An 18,954-nucleotide genomic window follows, 5' to 3' on the forward strand; every position below is an offset into this window, starting at 1 on the left:
AGACTGCTAAACAGTTAATCAAATGGCTACCCGGACTATTTGCATTGACCCACTTTTTAATTCTGCTGCTACTCGCTGTTTATTATCTATGAATAGTCACGTTACCCCTACCTACCACACTTCATGTTCCCGTACCTCAATTATCTCGACTAACCTTTACTATCCCACATTGACTCGGTACCCCCTGTATATAGCCTCATTATTTTGTGTTACTTTAAAAAAAAAACTTTAGTTTATTATTTCTAATTTCTTTTAGCATATATTTTCATTACTTTAAAACAACTCTGCATTGTTAGTTAAGGGCTTGTAAGTAAGCATTTCACAGTAAGGTCACACCTGTTCTATTCGGCGCATGTGACAAATAACATTTGATTTATTGAAGAATAGGCTATATATTTGCTTTCCTTTAACCTAAGGTTTTACTGGCCCCCTACCCGATCTTAAATATGATATTTTCTGACCTTAACCCACTTGACCCGCGGGGTCATGAGTTAACCCGCACATCACTAGAGTTTCCCTCTATCACTGATAATAAAGGCCTAGTATGAGTGACAAGGTTTTTCCAGGAGAGGATTTGGGTTGACGAGCGAATTGATAACCTCCAGCTTCTTGTAATGAGTGAACTGGATAAAAGAGTCAATAGATTACAAAAGGAATGGAGGGAGGAAGAGAACTGATTGAGAGAAACGGTGCAGAAAAGCAAAAACCTCAAACAGAAGGGGTCATAATCAGTGATAATGGGAGAAAGAGACATTTTCTGAGATTCGGGAGATCATTTTGGAAAAAGAGAAGGAAAAAGAGATGTTCAGAAGGAAAATAAGGTAAAAAGTAGGAAAATGAAGAATGGATAGAGGATGACTAAGGAGAGCTTGCAGGAGTGGGAGATCTAAATGTCTAAAAGAAAAGGGAAGACCAAAAAACACATGACCGGAAAAGACATGAAAAGTGTCATGGAAGATCTGGAAAGGCACAAGGAAGAGATGGGACAGAAAAGTGAGAGCAATAAAATGGAGGAAAGACTTGTCAAGTGACAGTGAAGTTATGAAAAAAGAGAAGGAAGGGATGGGTGAGAGAAATGAAGAGGAAATCATCTTGAGAAAATAGGAAGTTCAGAAGGAAAATAAAAACTAAGACGGAGAGGAGGAAAATGGAGAACAAAGGCAACACCATTGAAAATGACAAAATGAAAGAGCCTTCGGGAGAGGAAGAGAGGTGGAGACAGGAGAAAAATAGAGGAGAAACTATTGAAAATGAGCAGAGGATGAAAGAGGAGAGACTTTGAGGGAGGGAGAGAGAAGAGGAAAATGGAGAGTAAGCAGAGAATGAGAGAAGAGAGCCTTCAGGAAAGGGTCAGGGAGATGGATGAAACATTTTAAATGTCTAAAAGAAAAAGTGACACTGAAGATCTGAACAAGGAATTCGTGAGAGTTAAAAAGGACGACAAACAAAAGAAAATCACACAAGAAAGTCCAAAGGAACAGAATGTCAAAGTAGACGTTGTTAAAGTACAGTCGTGGCCAAAAGTTGAGAATGAAACAAATATTAATTTCCACAAAGTTTGCTGCTTCAGTGTCTTTAGATATTTTTGTCAGATGTTACTATGGAATACTGAAGTATAATAACAAGCATTTCATAAGTGTCAAAGGCTTTTATTGACAATTACATGAAGTTGATGCAAAGAGTCATTATTTGCAGTGTTGACCCTTCTTTTTCAAGAACTCTCCATTCCGCCCTGGCATGCTGTCAATTAACGTCTGGGCCACATCCTGACTGATGGCAGCCCATTCTTGCATAATCAATGCTTGGAGTTTGTCAGAATTTGTAGGGTTTTGTTTGTCCACCCGCCTCTTGAGGATTGACCACAAATTTTCAATGGGATTAAGGTCTGGGAGTTTCCTGGCCATGGATCCAAAATATCGATTTGGATCGATTTGGAAAATTAATATTTGTGTCTTTCTCAACTTTTGGCCACGACTGTAGACAAGCAAAAGAAGAGTGCAACGAGGATTTGTTCATGCAAGAGCTAGAGCTACTGGGAAGTGGGATGGATGGGGGAATGAAGCACAGGAGAGCAGATGGTAAATGGGACAAGCAAAGAAAAGTCATGAAAGAAAATAAAAAAGAAACTAAATGCAAGTGGATATGATACAAAAGGTAGACACACAAGTAAAAGAAGAGACTGACAAGAAGACCAAGAGGAGATGCTGAAGACCGATTTAGAGCTCTTTATCAGTCAGGACATGCTTTACAACTTTGACAACTGGGGCTTTTTGGCACACCAGAAACTGAGCACTGACTAGCAGTGTAAATCAGAAACTACACTTGACAAGCTGAAAAAGAAAAGAGGCCAATACAAATCTAATCAAGAAGAGAAAGGGAAACAAAAACATCTTAAAGTCCTGGACTTTAATGGCCAAGCAGGAAGAGGCAGAAGCCTCATTAAAGACACCAAGAAGCAAAACAGAAGGAATTTGATGAATGGAAGACATTGGCACAAGCAGAAAAAGGGAAAGTGGGATACCAACTCAGTTGTACAGCTGAAATGTGTCTTCCACATTTAACCCAACCCCTCTGAATCAGAGGTGCGGGGGGCTGCCATAATCAACATCCACGTCTTCGGCACCCTGGGAACAGTGGGTTAACTGCCTTGCTCAGGAGCAGAACAACAGATTTTTACCTTGTCAGCTCTGGGATTCGATCCAGTAACCTTTCGTTTTCTGGCCCAACACTAACCACTAGGCTACCTGCAGAATTATTAAGATCAATATTAGGTCTCTGTGGCGAAGATGAAGAGCAAGATACAGCGGGGGTAATGGAGGAGCCTAAACACAAACATTAAACAAGCCAAACTCAAAGATGAATTTTGGAGGAAGGGTGAGGGTACACAATTCGATTAGCATTTTATAATTTGCTGTGTAGAACTGACAGTTCACCTGCCACAACATTATGTATTAAGTTTACAGGGTATTCAGTGGATTATAATGGGCTTAAATGATTAGCATACTGTATATTGTTGGGTTGTTGTTATATTGAGTGAACAAATCTGGAGAAGATATTAGCTATATAGAAAATGAGGTTACCAGAAGCGCAGGGCTTCTTTGCTCCATGTCCATTACTAACTGAAATTAAATTGTCCCTTTCAGATCTGTCAATATTTTCAGTTTAAAATCAACTGTACCGTACATACCCTGTACATTGACTGTGGCCATACAGACGCTTTGAGGTTCTGGAGCTCCTCATTTAGATTTTCCTCATTGTACATGATGAAATAAACCTGGTCTGCTGTCCACAGGTTTTACTGTGTTTGAGTAAGGATGTTATTTACCATTCAGTGGATTATTTTTTTTACCAGATAACATCCAAAATGATGTCTTTCCCAAGTGTCAACCTTATTGTCACACCTAGATTCCAACCAATCAAAAAAAGAATTGCAAAAGTTTATTGGATAGAACAATTTATTTACCCACATGAGAAAATACTGATTCAGACAGGTTATTTGGTGAGTAGGTCAAATCTGCAATTTTGTACAAGCTTACAATGTTTGTCWGCATTTTATAAACCGGTCTGGAATACTATGAATATTCTATAATAAATATAACATTATGTTCTTTACGATGGGCTAAGGATTGATCAGCCCCTGAATGCAATATCTAAACACCTCTGCATCAGTAACTCACCTTGGTTGCAAATCTTATAATCTTAAACAGATTCCATTTGCCATCTATAACCAATATATAAACTTCATTTCAATACTTTCCAATTTCCATAAATAAATTACATTTCTTTGTATCAAAAAGAATTGATAAAGAACTGGCCATTGCATTGTGTGCCTTTATGCAGATCCACAAAGAGAAGCTGAATACACTCTGTAGCAAGGCAATAAGTATGTACGGCCTTTCTTCATCCCCATTGGTGATTGAATTCGCATTTAAAAGTAGCAACATAAAATTAGGCTTAGTATGATATGCACACATATATATACACACACACACATGTGTCTTTACAATATATAACAAGTGGTTTGTAAAACATTAAAATGTAAAAAGTGTTTGTAAGAAATGGCAGTGATCCATTCATACAGTTTCAAGTTCATATAAATATGATAAATCTCTTTTCCAACCATTTGATTCCTTGGCAGTAGCATTATACAAAAAGGGAGGTGTTCATTGAACTTTGATCCAGCTACTGCAGCTCCATCTGTTCTCGGTGGCATCAAGATGGCTCACAAATAAATACCTCCAATCCCGCTCCAGGAGAGATAYAGTATTGCAGGTCCAAGCTCAGCAGTGAAACACCTGATTCAACTCACCAAGGGCTTGAAGATCAGTTGATTAGATGACTCGGGTGTCATGGTGGCACTAACCTGGATTAAACTGCAGAACTACAGCACCCCAGAAGCAGGATTGAGGATTGCTGCCTTATGCTCTCCTCCCCCCCAAGTGKGATAGATACCTCTCCATACCGCCTTATACAGCCTGAAATCAGACTGACAGATTGGTATAGGGGGGAAATGAGGTGCATTGACCCCCCCCAGACACCGCATAGATCTGAAAGGACTAAGAAAGGTGTAACCAGTAGGGATACTGCTTGCAATACACCCGTTCAGACCTATGAGAAGTGTCCAGATAAGCTTAAAGCCATCCAGATCTTTCTGACCAATGACGACTGTTTAAGGCTAGGGGCTGATTTGGGTCCCAACCGCTACAGGTAGTTTGAGGGGACAAAAGCTTGGTCCCGGCGCACACGGCTCTGGTGGACCATGGCGCGGTCATAGGCCACCTGCACAGACTTGCGGATGGTGGTCTTCCTGCCCTCCATCATACGCAGCTTGTCACCCGTGTCATCCACACCCAGAGGAGTCACTTTGTCCTGCGGGAGCCACTGCCTGCAGGTGGGAGAAGAGAGGGGAGGGCCGTTGAAGCGAATACATCTATAGCTGAGGGACGTACGCATGCACATCCAATGGCTTTGAGCAGACACTGGACATTAAAGTGTATGTTCAGGATAAAGGTTAACTTACCTAATGAAGTCCCACATTTTTATACAGTGAACTTCTTTCTCTTACATGAATCACATTTTCTTTTCTTTTTTTCACAGACCAGACTTCCTACTTACAGATTTTTTAAGTCAGGTGCACTTTTTTTACAGATTTTTTAAGTCAGGTGCACTATAAACAGAGGAATATTTCTGTCTAACCGTTATTGACCCCTATGAGCTCCAATATATGTATTTGTAAGTCGCTCTGGATAAGAGCGTCTGCTAAATGACTTAAATGTAAATGTTAAATGTAATTGCCATTCGACAACGCAAAAGCAAAACTTTTTGGGCATGTTCTTCAGTACACCCTACAACAGAGGTGTCAAACATACAAAAAAATGTTTCTACTTTAAAATGACTAAAAACAAAACTGTGTATAAAAGATAATGGACATACAGTGGGGAGAACAAGTATTTGATACACTGCCGATTTTGCAGGTTTTCCTACTTACAAAGCATGTAGAGGTCTGTCATTTTTATCATAGGTACAGCTTCAACTGTGAGAGACGGAATCTAAAACAAAAATCCAGAAAATCACATTGTATGATTTTTAAGTAATTAATTTGCATTTTATTGCATGACATAAGTATTTGATCACCTACCAACCAGTAAGAATTCCGGCTCTCACAGACCTGTTAGTTTTTCTTTAAGAAGCCCTCCTGTTCTCCACTCATTACCTGTATTAACTGCACCTGTTTGAACTCGTTACCTGTTATAAAGACACCTGTCCACACACTCAATCAAACAGACTCCAACTCTCCACAATGGCCAAGACCAGAGAGCTGTGTAAGGACATCAGGGATAAATTGTAGACCTGTACAAGGCTGGGATGGGCTACAGGACAATAGCCAAGCAGCTTGGTGAGAAGGCAACAACTGTTGGCACAATTATTAGAAAATGGAAGAAGTTCAAGATGACGGTCAATCACCCTCGGTCTGGGGCTCCATGCAGATCTCACCTCGTGGGGCATCAATGATCATGAGGAATGTGAGGGATCAGCCCAGAACTACACGGCAGGACCTGGTCAATGACCTGAAGAGAGCTGGGACCACAGTCTCAAAGAAAACCATTAGTAACACACTACGCCGTCATGGATTAAAATCCTGCAGCGCACGCAAGGTCCCCTGCTCAAGCCAGCGCATGTCCAGGCCCGTCTGAAGTTTGCCAATGACCATCTGGATGATCCAGAGGAGGAATGGGAGAAGGTCATGTGGTCTGATGAGACAAAAATAGAGCTTTTTGGTCTAAACTCCACTCGCCGTGTTTGGAGGAATAGAAGGATGAGTACAACCCCAAGAACACCATCCCAACCGTGAAGCATGGAGGTGGAACATCATTCTTTGGGGATGCTTTCTGCAAAGGGGACAGGACGACTGCACCGTATTGAAGGGAGGATGGATGGGGCCATGTATCGCGAGATCTTGACCAACAACCTCCTTCCCTCAGTAAGAGCATTGAAGATGGGTCGTGGCTGGGTCTTCCAGCATGACAACGACCCGAAACACACAGCCAGGGCAACTAAGGAGTGGCTCCGTAAGAAGCATCTCAAGGTCCTGGAGTGGCCTAGCCAGTCTCCAGACCTGAACCCAATAGAAAATCTTTGGAGGGAGCCGAAAGTCCGTATTGCCCAGCGACAGCCCCGAAACCTGAAGGATCTGGAGAAGGTCTGTATGGAGGAGTGGGCCAAAATCCCTGCTGCAGTGTGTGCAAACCTGGTCAAGAACTACAGGAAACGTATGATCTCTGTAATTGCAAACTAAGGTTTCTGTACCAAATATTCAGTTCTGCTTTTCTGATGTATCAAATACTTATGTCATGCAATAAAATGCAAATTAATTAATTAAAAATCATACAATGTGATTTTCTGGATTTTTGTTTTAGATTCCTTCTCTCACAGTTGAAGTGTACCTATGATAAAAATTACAGACCTCTACATGCTTTGTAAGTAGGAAAACCTGCAAAATTGTCAGTGTATCAAATACTTGTTCTCCCCACTGTACATTCATACAGTTTCTTGACTGTGTCCAGCTCACTAATAATCACCGAACCAGTCAGTGAGCATAGAAAATTACCAAAACGATGGATAGAGGACAATTTTGTTCCGATGTTGACGGCAAGGAAATAACACACTCAGTGCGGCCCTCTGTACCCCATTGAAGACTGAATGCGGCCCCCGGACCAAATGAGTTTGACACCCCTTGCCCTACAAGGAAGCTAGGAACCCAAAGATATGACGCAGCCCTAGAATGTGAGGTTAGAGAGCAGCTTGTGGTCACTTAAGTGCTAGCCAAACACCCCCACCCTCCTCTCACCATGTCCTCTTGTTGTCAAAGAAGAGCACCAGAAAGAGCTTCTCCCCAGCCTCCTCTGTCCTCTGCTCCCCCAGCTGCAGGACGTCCAGTGGGGGCACGGGGATGGGGACCCCGTTGTGAAACAAGCCCTCCTGGGGCATCTCAGGGTCAATGATCTGGCCAATGGAAAAGATTAATTGGACTGGTTTTATTTTGACAATTCAAAACCCCTTAACATTAGATACAGCAAATATGTGCCAAATTAAGTGTTACACTGGATTTTAGGGTGGCTTAACATTACAAAAACAATTTACAGTAAAAAGGCAGACACTGAGCAATATGGGACGTTTCTGTGATTCTGAACTAACCTTTGGAGATTGTTAGTCTATTGAACAGTAAATATGTCCTAAAATGCAATATGCTTTGTGTTAGTGGATTTTAGAGTGGCATAACTTTAGATCTCCTGCCATTTCAGACCATAAATACATTTCCAAGTGTTAACCCTATGATACTAAGCCCAGGTAACCGCTAATCTCTTCATTTGGGACCTGTATCAGTGTAGGCAAGCAGMTGTTTGCCCAATGCATTCTCTCACCAATGCAGGGTAGGAGGGGTATCCCCGACACTTGGCCCAGACCAAGTCCAGGGGCTCCAGCACCACTACATTTTCAAAAGGCATCAGGATACCACTGCCTGCGGAGACAGACAGGAAAAGACAAATRTCGATTCTAAATACAAATATGCAGTAAATGGGGTGTGTATCTTGGACGGTAGACACGGTAGAGTTCTGTCATCCAAAAAGGAAAGTGGTTATCAACACCCAAGAAAAAGTAGTCTGCAACAGGATAGACCAATTTCATATTGTTCAAATCAAGACGCTGAACATTTTTCAACAGTCTCTCAAAGCTGTGTGAACACAGTACCAGTCAAATGTTGACACTTACTCATTCCAGGATTTTTCTGAATTTTTTACTATTCTCTATATTGTAACCAAAAAAGTGTTACACAAATCAAAATATATTTTATGTGAGATTTTTCAAAGCAGCCATTGATGACAGCTCTGCACACTCCTGGCATTCTCTCAACCAGCTTCATGAGGTCGTCACCTAGAATGCATTTCAATTAACAGGTGTGCCTTGTTCAAAGTTACATTTGTGGAATTTCTTTCCTTAATGCGTTTGAGCCAGTCAGTTGTGACAARGTAGGGATGGTATACAGAAGACAGYCCTATGAAGGTAAGTCAATCGGGAAAATTAAGAACTTGGAAAGTTTCTACAACTGTAGTTGCAAAAACCATCAAGCGCTATGATGAAACTGGCTCTCATGAGGACCGCCACAGGAAAGGAAGACCCAGAGTTACCTCTGCTGCAAAGGATGAAGTTCATTAGAGTTACCAGCCTCAGATTGCAGCCCAAATAAATGCATCAAAGTTCATGTAACATGCACATCTCAACATCAACTGTTCAGAGGAGAAAGTTTTATATGTATATATTTAAAAAGTGGACTATTATTTTATATTGTCCAACGATGATACTGTGATTCTCATACCTGTAGCGGTGTAATCTGCATCCCCGGTAACAGTCTCCAAGAAAGGTACTTTGGAAAGTGCAGGTTTTCCAAGGCTTCGTTTGGGTGGTGCGCTGCTGTTGGGGTACACAGTATTTCAGTAGGCTGTGCTGTTGTACTGCAGATACGTTAATGCAGCCAGTGAAAATCGGATGATAACCTGAGATCAGCCCAAATAACATTATACTACACAAATTCATAACACTCAGGAGTTAGCGTATGTCTTACATTTCTTTGTGAAGGATTGGTGGAGGGCTACAGTCTGAGTCAGAACCACCATCGTTGTCGCTTTTGAACCCATTGGTGAGTCCTGAAAGAAGACAGAAACCAATTGTCAGACACTTGCTGAGTATAAAGCCTAATTTACAACTTATGCAAGTACGCAACACAATTAACTACGCAAAATGGCAATCCTGAGTAGTTTCAAGTTTCAGGGCCGCACACGTTTATGTTTTCCTGCTACCCAAATACGTACAACAGCCATTTTGCATAGCTAATTGCGTTCTTGAAATACAAAATGTATAAATTAGGCTTAAATCAAAAGAAGCGCATATTCAGCCACTTACTAGTCTCCAGTGTATGGTTAGGGGTCTTGTCCAGCTCCCCCTCTGAGATGGCACCTTGACTAGGGCTCCCCCGTTCAGGTGTGCTGAATGAGCTCTGCTGGGGGATCTTAGACGGGGTAGATAAAGGGGTACTTAAAGCGGAATTGGGGGTCGGGGGGACACTACCGCCAAGACTGTCTTTCTCTCTAAGCAACTTTGCTCCGTTCTTTGCTTTTTTGAAAAGCACAGAAGTCCGGCGCCCTACTCCCGCGGTGGCAGGGCGTGGGGACAAGGTGTCGGAAAGACCGTTGACCACCAGCCCGCCACAGTATAAACTGGGCGCCTCTTCTGCTTTAGTGCAATTCTTGTTTCTTGTAGCGTCAAGGGTGGGAGTACCACTATCTGAGCTCTCGCTGTCCAATTTCAGGCGCTTTTTGGGATGGCCCAGGGTCCTTAGCTCCCCCGTCATGGGGCGCAGCGTGGGAGGCTCCAGGGGTGCATCTCCCTGCAGAGGGGGTGGTGCCAGGCACGTTGGCTCCAGCGTTGGGGGAGGGGTACATTTGAGGTCCTCTGAAAGCGGAGAAAGGGACTGATCAAACTGACAGTTCATTTAAATAATACTTCGATGATTGAGTCTTGGCTTTCATCATGTTGTGATTAGTTAGGGCGTCCAATACAAAGTCAAAAGTTCACAACTCAGCAAAACAAATGGATAGGTGAATTAGCACAACTTCTTAATTAAATGGCAAAAAAAACACTAGCATGCTTGACCAAGGTTCGATTGCCTAGTATTCTCGGTTCCCCCCCTGAAATGTACTACATTGGTGTCAGAGGTGGGATGACATGACTGTATGAGGCCAATGGAGGCGAGTCCATGAGGTGGCGGTGCAGAGGACGAGAAGAAACGCAGAGTGCGCCTGGAGAGGGTTGTGAGGCCACTACGTGGGACCCTACTTACTAGACTGCAGACAGTGAAGTGCTTTGGGTTGGTGCGTGGGGGGACCCTGGCTCAATTACCTGAGGATAATTTGCTGTTAGCTCATGATTGCAACCGGTCTCGTTTCAGCAGAGCAGATCATTAAATAGGCGGTTTCTATAGGTAATTAAACGTCACTATCATACAACGACACATTGCCAACGTTTCGATCACTCACCTTTATCTGAAGACAGGCCGTTGTCAGCCTCCGCGTCTTTCCCCTCCTCCTCTTCATCTTTGACATCTCCGTTGAGGAGCGAGTTGCGGTGGTGCTGGCCCTGTCGGTACCGGATGCTGTTGATCTCGCGGCGCAGGAGGCGGATACGGCGGGTGCGGGCGCCGCTGGAGCGCATGGTGGCCACCACGTCCAGCTTGTCCAGCAGCTCCTTCAGCTGCTCCTCAGGAGACATGTGCAGACGGTTCTCGGGGTCCAGCAGGGTGTCCACTACACAGGGACGGAACGCCACATAGATGGGTTTACGACTCTATATCATTGCCCACAAGACGGCAAACTCCTCAACACAATAAAGCAACTCAAAATAGCTCAGGGAAAGTGTTACCCTAAATATCACCACAGGCTGGAGCTCACTCCAAAAGAAATGAGAACAAAGTATCTGGGCTACAAACAGAGGACAGAACAGGTAGGCTACACAAACACAGGTTTGAAGTTCATCTAAATTTAAAACTGCCACGGTTTCTATGACACACACACTGAGTACGCTGCTTCGAGTCTCCTTTCATTCCACTTTTATTTCCCCTGTCTCACTTGAATTCCAGCAACTAAGTATGTATATCCAATTCCATTTCCAGGCTTTGTTGTGAAAATCACCCCCAAAAGAGAGACCATCTCTGGTGCCTTTTTTAAGGACAAAGAACTGGGTTAGATTTGTTTGTATTTGACCTTGATCTGTTTTTAATAAGGGGGGGGGGGGGGGGGGGGAAAGGAAGCAGCAGTAGAGACTTGCCTAGCATAGAGACATGTGTTGCTAGAGGTTTACTTGGGACCTGGGCGACGTTCAACATGGAACAAGAGCAAACGTACCTCTCTGATGTGTAGAAGAATCACGGCAGCTCTAATAATGACGCTCCACAACATTCGCCTACAGAGCGTGACCCCAGATTCAGAATCAGAAACAAGCCAACATCCGTGCCACAGCGTCACTCACCGTCCTCCCAGGTGCAGCGGTAGTAGTCGTGTTTCTGGGGCGACTCTGCAAGATGCATGCCCGTGGCCGGGTCCAGGCCAGTGTTGTGGGCCTGTCGCTGGGCGTGACGGAGGATTGCACCCCCCAGGTCACGGAGACGCAGGGCAGCACGGTGGAACAGTGTATCCTTGGCGTTGTACAGCAGGCAGTTGGCCACCATCARGTTGAAGTCTACCTCCAGGTGGGCCAGCGAGTTGTAACTGTGGGCTTCCAGCTTGGAGCGCATGGTGGAGAAGTCCATGGGCTGGCTGATAAACTCCAGGTAGTCTGGGACCTGGGGGGGACAGAGGAGGAAGAGCAGAAAGACAGTCAGGGAGACAGACACATACACAGTCTAAAGCAGGGGTCTTCAACCTTTTCCCCCATGAGAGATCCTTAGTGTACAATAGAAAGAAGGGCACCGTTTTCTATCAATATACCTGGTAAAATAATGGTTAATAAACAACTAAGGGGGCCCTGTAAAATCATTATGCTTTCCTGGTTTTAGAGTCGTTCCACTCAAATTCACAATTGTTCATAGAGAAACAAAATTGGATGTTCTGAGTTCATGTCAATGCTTAAATAATCACATCAAAACCAACAATTTTATTTTGAGTGTTCCCTTTAATTGCGCATCTAATGAGTGAGGAATGTGCCGTCTAATGATAGTTCTGTACTGCTGCTGTACATTTAATGGCAAAGTTTTCAAATAATAGATACAAATGTTATACTTACTCATGATATACTTCTGCCAGGTAAGTGTACTTTGCGGTTACCATTTAATTGAAAAGGTTCTTTGGAAACTATTTCTGTCAACCCACAAGACCGTTATCACATCACAGAATGATAGACAAACGGGCGCACTACACATACAGACTGGCAAGATTGCTGGAAATTAATTGGCAGATATTGTGTTAGGTTTACCAGGAGAAGGGTTGTCAACGTTCCGTTGGTTAGATAGTAGCTGGGAGCTTGCGGTGGCTGATACTTGTGAGATTTATTTATGACAGTTTGCGATGGAAAGCGTGAAAATGGCATGTACTTTCAAAATCATTTGGCGAGCTACTCAAATGCGGGCTGCGAGCTACTGCTAGCCTGTGATCAACCTGTTGGAGATCCCCGGACTAAAGCCAAGCCGTCATGATCATATTTATTACATTAATCGGTTGTATATCAAAGGAGTTGGGATGAGGGGTGATTTGGGAGCGAGTAAAAAAGATAAGCACCCTAAGCTAAGCAACAGTGGGAAACAGACTATGAACGGGCAACGGGTCTAACATTGACTTGTCGGCAGTAACCAACAAAGATGAACAGAACACGTGGTAGTCTCATGACAGATGCAGCAGGACACGTCCCTACACCACTACAACACGACATAAACCATGTGAAAGAATCAAATCCCCAGTATTGGGCAAAACAGATCTCAGTACTGTGCAGGCTATGCATCATTTTCCCTGATCCTCAGAGACACGGACACGTCAGTACTGGAGGTCATTCGAAAAAAGAAAAAAGTCAGTGACTTTAAAATTCAAGTAAAAACAGCTTCTACCCTTAATAAAAAATAAATAAAAAGTAAATCACCATGGATTTTCAAACCATTTAGCCAGGTACTGTAAATATGTTTTTAACACATGTAAGCAACATTTACATTTGTCTGTAGCATACACAAGTTACGTTTTTTGCATTTAATAACAGGTTTGATATTTCTCATTCGGTTGACTGGTCAGTTACTCCGAGGTCCGTATCCCTGAGGTTCTACAGTATTAGCATGGTGACTGACCTCCTTGAGGTTGACGGGCTGTACAAAGATCTGGCCTGCATCTTTCTCCTGCAGCTGGTCCAGTGTGGAGCGCAGCAGCACCTGCATTGGGGTCAGCTGTAGCTCCAGGGCCGCCTGGTGAACCTTGACCTTTGGGGAGGGTGAGAGAGAGATGGGATGGAGTTCGGAAGGGAGGCCAGCAACTCACAAATAAATCTAAATTTCTCAGCAGACTAAATGAAGGTACTGTATGATATTTTTAATTAAGTATCTTAACCTCTTATTTAAGTGGGGAAAACACAGAATAAGTTGTCTTTTTTCAGTAACAACCTGAATTGTCAAAGCATGGACAGACCGTGATATGGAGCAAATGCATAAACAGACAGTCTAGTCTCCATACCTGCTCTCTCTTCAGTTTCTCCCGCTTGCGGATGAGCTCCACCAACAGCCGGGCTCTTTCCAGGTCCTGTCGCAACTTCTGCCAGTACTTCAGCTCCTCCCTCACAGCACACACCTTCTCATCGGGCTCCGGCTGCAAACACACAGAGATATTAATTCAAACAACTCCCCAACACACAATGTAGGGGGTGCTTCAATTGTATGAGGTGTGGCTTCCACTTGTCTTCTCATTCCCTTCATCTGCCATGATGGGAAACTCCTGGTAAAGATCCACCATTTTGCTTTCACCTGTCCATTTTGTACTATTTATACAGTGAAGATGGAGGGAAAAGAGGACTCTACATAATATTGTAGAGATGCACCCGGGGATTTGAATTACTGAACATCATTGTTATAGGATACTCTGAGGAGAATATTCAATATAAACACATAGAAATGTATTATACACGATTCCAAAAACATGCAATTTTAAATTGAGCCAGCCAGCACTTCCGATGATATTTCTTCAGATTATATATTTCTACAGACATCTGCACTCTTCTATTGTGGCATTCGACAGAATAACCCCCTGATGTTAACAGTCCCTTTGACCTTAGAGTGCCCAATGACCTCTGACCTGTTCAATGTGCCTCTGTGATTGGACATGGGAGTGCAGACGACGAATGAGCGCGACACCGTTCCGTGACTGGCGTTTCAGGAGCCAATAGTTGTGCAGCCTTTGCATGAACTGGTTCTTCCTCTGGACCAGAATCCCTTTGCAGATGGTGTTCAACCTGTGTGGCATCGGGAGGAGTTTAACACACACTATTCATTACTACATCATTTGAAAGGTATTCTTGTCGTTCACACAATGGGCCAGATCCTAAATTAAGATTCCGTATGGGCTACAAGAAACTTTGCACATTGTCAACGTGCATCTGGAGTTAGGATGAGGCCCCATGGACGTTTAAGCATCTTACACACTAATATATACCTATGAGCCAAATGCAGCATGACAGTATAGGTAGAATCCTGCCGGCTAAAGCGCCACTAACAACAAGAGGAGGCTGGTGAACACAGACCTTTGAGTGGGGATCTGTGGAACTGCGACCATCGGCGTAGTGGCGGCGCGGTTGGCAGCCACATCCGGACCCTTCTTCCCCTTCCTCTTCCCGTGCTTGCCCTCCTTCTTGCTCCGCTTCTGCACCTGTGGGGCCTCTGTGTATGCACTGCGCCCCCGGCTGGCCCGGCCCCCCACGGCCCTCCCTGTGGGATCCTCCTCGTCCGACCCCCCCGCTCCCCCCTCCTGGCCCGGCGGCGAGTGCGCCTCACAGAAGGCTGTCTTCTTCACCGAGAAGGTGGTGCCGTTGACGTTGGTCTCCCGCACAGGGTCAATCTTCATGAAGAGCCCGGCGCGCTGGGCGCACGTAACATGGAAGGCTGTGTAGCAGTTGGCCTTGTGGCACTGGATGGCAGCGCCACGACCCTTCTGCTTGCAAAGGTAGCAGGTGAGCTTCCAGCGGGCAGGCGGGATGTTGTCCACCCCTTCCACGGGTTCCAGGAAAACAGTGTTGGCGAAGCACACCTCGGGGATCCAGATGGCACACACCACGTGGGCCCAGCGCCCGTCACTGGTCTGCTTGAAGGCGCCACCCCGGTTGGGGCATAGCACACAATCCACAGGCCGCTGGGGCGACTGCAGGCAGCAGCGGCACAGCCACTGGCCCTCTGGGATGTAGGGCACGCCGTAGCACTCCTGGTGCACAGCCAGGTTGCAGGCGTCACAGAAGAGGATGACGTTGCTGTTGAGGCACTCGTCGTCCAGGCACACGCAGCAGAAGGCATCGTCGTCAATGGCGCTCTGAGAGGGCGCCCGGCTGCGAGCCTCCCGGTAAGACTCCTCCTCCAGGCGGTCCACCAGCAGCTCGAAAGTGTCAGGGGAGACTGTGGCGTGGCCGTCTGACGCCCGCCTGGCGTTCACCATCTCCAGCCAGGCCGTGTCCTCCTCGTCCATGTCATACTCTGCCTCCGCYTCCTGCTCCTCTGCCGAGCGCTCTATGTAGCGGTAGTAGGCCGTGGGCAGAGAGGGCGCCGCACAGGGGCTGAAGGACTCCAGCATCCGGAAGGTGGGCTCGGGAAGGGGGGTCTGATGATGGTTGTGTGAGGAGTTAGTCTTGTTGTTGTGAGGTTGTGAGTGAGAGTTGGGGCAGTGGTTCTGAGGTGTGGAGGAAGAGGACGATGATGTGGAGCAGGAATGTTTGGAGTCTTTCTTTCGGCCTCTGGGCATGGCGGGCGGCTTGCGTCCGGGGTTGGCACTGGCGGGTGCGACGGGCTGTTCGCTGTTCTCTTTGTTGCTGTTGCACTCAGTGATGTCCTGGGCCGTCATCTCGTTCTCTGTGATGACCGTCAGAGGGTCCACGATGGAGATCCGGTGGAGCCTGCCATCCAAGTCTACTTCCACCACTTTCTGGGCCTGGGAATAAGTCAGTGTCTCTCTGGTTGGGGACACCTTGAGGCTGTAGGGTGAAGGGGAGCGCTGCCGGGCCCCACCTCGTCCCCTACCAGCTTGGTAAGACTTTCTCCCACCTGCATCCCCTCCCCCGACCAGGTGGCCCCTCCGCCGTGGCTTCCTCATGGGCCTCCTACCACGCAGCGCCCGACACCCACTGCTGCAATCAGATGAAGGCAAGAACATACCGTCATTAACTCAAAACTGGAAATGGCTAGCTAAGAATTTTTAACAGATGGACAGCAAAGGCCAAACATTGCCTTCTAAATGTTATGCCACTCAATGTGTGCACAAATTATGTTTAGTTGGCCAACAATAGCCATCTAACCACATGTACACAACATTTCCACCATCATTGACAGTGACACACAGACTGAATCTGAACAAAGTAACCATGCAGCATTTTTATTTTGGCAGGTCATTGGGGAGGAGTTACGGCATAACTGATAGTATAGGAGCTATGGCTATACTCAAATGGGTTGAAAGGTGCCCTAGTGTCAAATAGTGGATTGCACACCGCAGTCAACACATAATAAACTAGCTGTGGTCTACTACAGTACTCTCCACAGCCAGTAAATCACGAGTAGATGTTTCTGTACGTTATCCTTTGCGTTATGTCATTACACAGACAGAAACTACCAACAGCAGCGTTTAGTCAGCCCTACAATAGCTACACAGCCAATCATTTCCCCCGTTATTTGGATCAAGCAACCTCAAAGCCAATCAAGTGCCTAGTGTGCCTCAGCGAACTTATGACAAGTGCCCTTTTCCAGATAAAAATGTCCGCCATTTGTTTTAAACAAATTGAATACAACACACAAACCCAAATCATTAAACATTATAGAGCTGACGAACGTAAATTGAACGTGCTATCTAACGTTAGCTAGCTAGTTACGACTGTTAGACAAAATGAAGCTATATGAGATCTGACCCAAAAAGTGCAACACTTGCTWACTAAGTTAGCTAAGTGCACGAACTAACATTAACTAGCTAATGGAACAACTTTAGATAGCGCTGGTAGCTAACTAGTTGCTCCAAATGAGCTGGCTTTGGCTTACAGGATAGCTAGCTAAGTTACCTTAGCTCTTTAGCTCGCGCTTCTTTTACCAACCTACTAATGTGTAGCCGCTACTACAGGCTAGCTAACGTTACTGGGAAGACAAATGCAGTCCCTAACATATAGATGTGTATGATATGAACCAGCTAATCCTCGTCGTTGAAAACTGTAACAACGATGGTATCTTACCTTCACTGGCAGTTCGGCAACCGGGAATGAAACACAGGTTTATCGTTGGCTAGTTTAGCTAGCTAACGTTAGCTCACCCTGCAACACCTACACCAAAAGCCAGTACAGTATATTTCGTTGATAAAACGTCTGTTGCCTCAGTCCTCCCTTAAATACACGCCCAATCGTTTCCAAATACTGACATTAAACATAGCTAGCTAATTTATTATCCTAGTATAGAAGCGAGTAAGTTGTCGACCCAGTTTTGACAAGGAGAATAGCATTTCCTAGCTAGCCGCAACCTCGGATGTGCGGTACCGAGTAGGGAAAGCGAGGCTAAAACACGCCCCTTGACCAAAGCAGGCCATCCGGAGGTTATGGTTTCGCGCGCCGGCTACACATTTAATTTAAGAATTTAACACTTTGAAGCGACACTTATGGCTTTTGATTTAGCTAATAATGTGTATTGATATGTATCAATACAATTGAAACAGTCGTTGCAATGCCCCAACTTTGCCCCGCAAGTGCAACATGGTACGAAAGAGCTAGTAGTAATATATCATTGCAGATCCGGTTGCAACAGCGCGCTACACAAACGAGTCTCGGAAACACTTTGAGCAGTTTGACGCAAAATAACATACGGTAGCAGCCAGGCCTAAAACCTATGCAAAATAATGAGCCTAAAAAGTATGACAGGGCAATGAGCATGATGTGCAAACAAATTCGTTTAAAGTTTAGTAAATGAAATATTTGCTTGCTTTTCAAACAAACATGGAATGGAAAATTAACAGTTTAGCTGGCCGAGATTTAAACATGAACAATAAACAGAAACAATAATGGGCAAATAAATTATTTTAGCCTGTTTGAATAGTCCTCTTTGAATTAGCCTACTTCTATTTCAACTGATTCTTAGTTAGAGAATACTATCTACATAAAGTTTCTGTATTTCTCGTAACTGTTTACATACCACCACAGACTGAGGCTGTGACAGCATTATTCTGCCATAAGCAAACAAGAAAACGCTCACCCAGAGGCGGCGCTCCTAGTAGCCGGGGACTTTAATTAATGCAGGGAAACTTAAATCCGTTTTTACCAAATTTCTATTAGCATGTTAAATGTGCAACCTGAGTGGAAAAAAAACTCTGGACCACCTTTACCCCACACACAAGAGACGCATACAAAGCTCTCCCTCGCCCCCCATTTGGCAAATCTGACCATAATTCTATCATCCTGATTCCTGCTTACAAGCAAAAATTTAAGCAGGAAGCACAAGTGACTAGATCAATAAAAAAGTAGTCAGATGAAGCAGATGCTAAGCTACAGGACTGTTTTTCTAGCACAGACTGGAATATGTTACGAGATTCCTCCCATTGAGGATACACCACATCAGTCATTGGCTTCATCAATAAGTGCATCGATGATGTCGTCCCCACAGTGACCATATACACCCCAACCAGAAGCCATGGATTACAGGCAACATCCGCA

At 44.8% G+C, this 18,954-nt stretch overlaps 1 protein-coding gene across 1 annotated transcript; it reads right to left on the minus strand.

Annotated features, from left to right (window-relative positions):
• Window positions 1–3,443: 3,443 nt before the first annotated feature.
• brpf3b (bromodomain and PHD finger containing, 3b) lies at window positions 3,444–18,087 on the minus strand. The gene is made up of 13 exons (XM_023990928.2): window positions 17,491–18,087; window positions 14,818–16,404; window positions 14,373–14,529; window positions 13,758–13,889; window positions 13,379–13,507; window positions 11,581–11,893; window positions 10,593–10,859; window positions 9,460–10,008; window positions 9,122–9,203; window positions 8,876–8,970; window positions 7,923–8,020; window positions 7,349–7,503; window positions 3,444–4,885 (listed from the first exon to the last, which is right to left on the minus strand). The coding sequence occupies exons 2-13, from the start codon at window positions 16,368–16,370 to the stop codon at window positions 4,702–4,704; spliced, it is 3,714 nt and encodes a 1,237-aa protein (XP_023846696.1). The 5' UTR covers window positions 16,371–16,404; window positions 17,491–18,087; the 3' UTR covers window positions 3,444–4,701.
• Window positions 18,088–18,954: the final 867 nt, after the last annotated feature.

This window comes from Salvelinus sp. IW2-2015, linkage group LG7, assembly GCF_002910315.2.
Source record: "Salvelinus sp. IW2-2015 linkage group LG7, ASM291031v2, whole genome shotgun sequence".
NCBI classification, from domain to species: Eukaryota; Metazoa; Chordata; class Actinopteri; order Salmoniformes; family Salmonidae; genus Salvelinus; species Salvelinus sp. IW2-2015.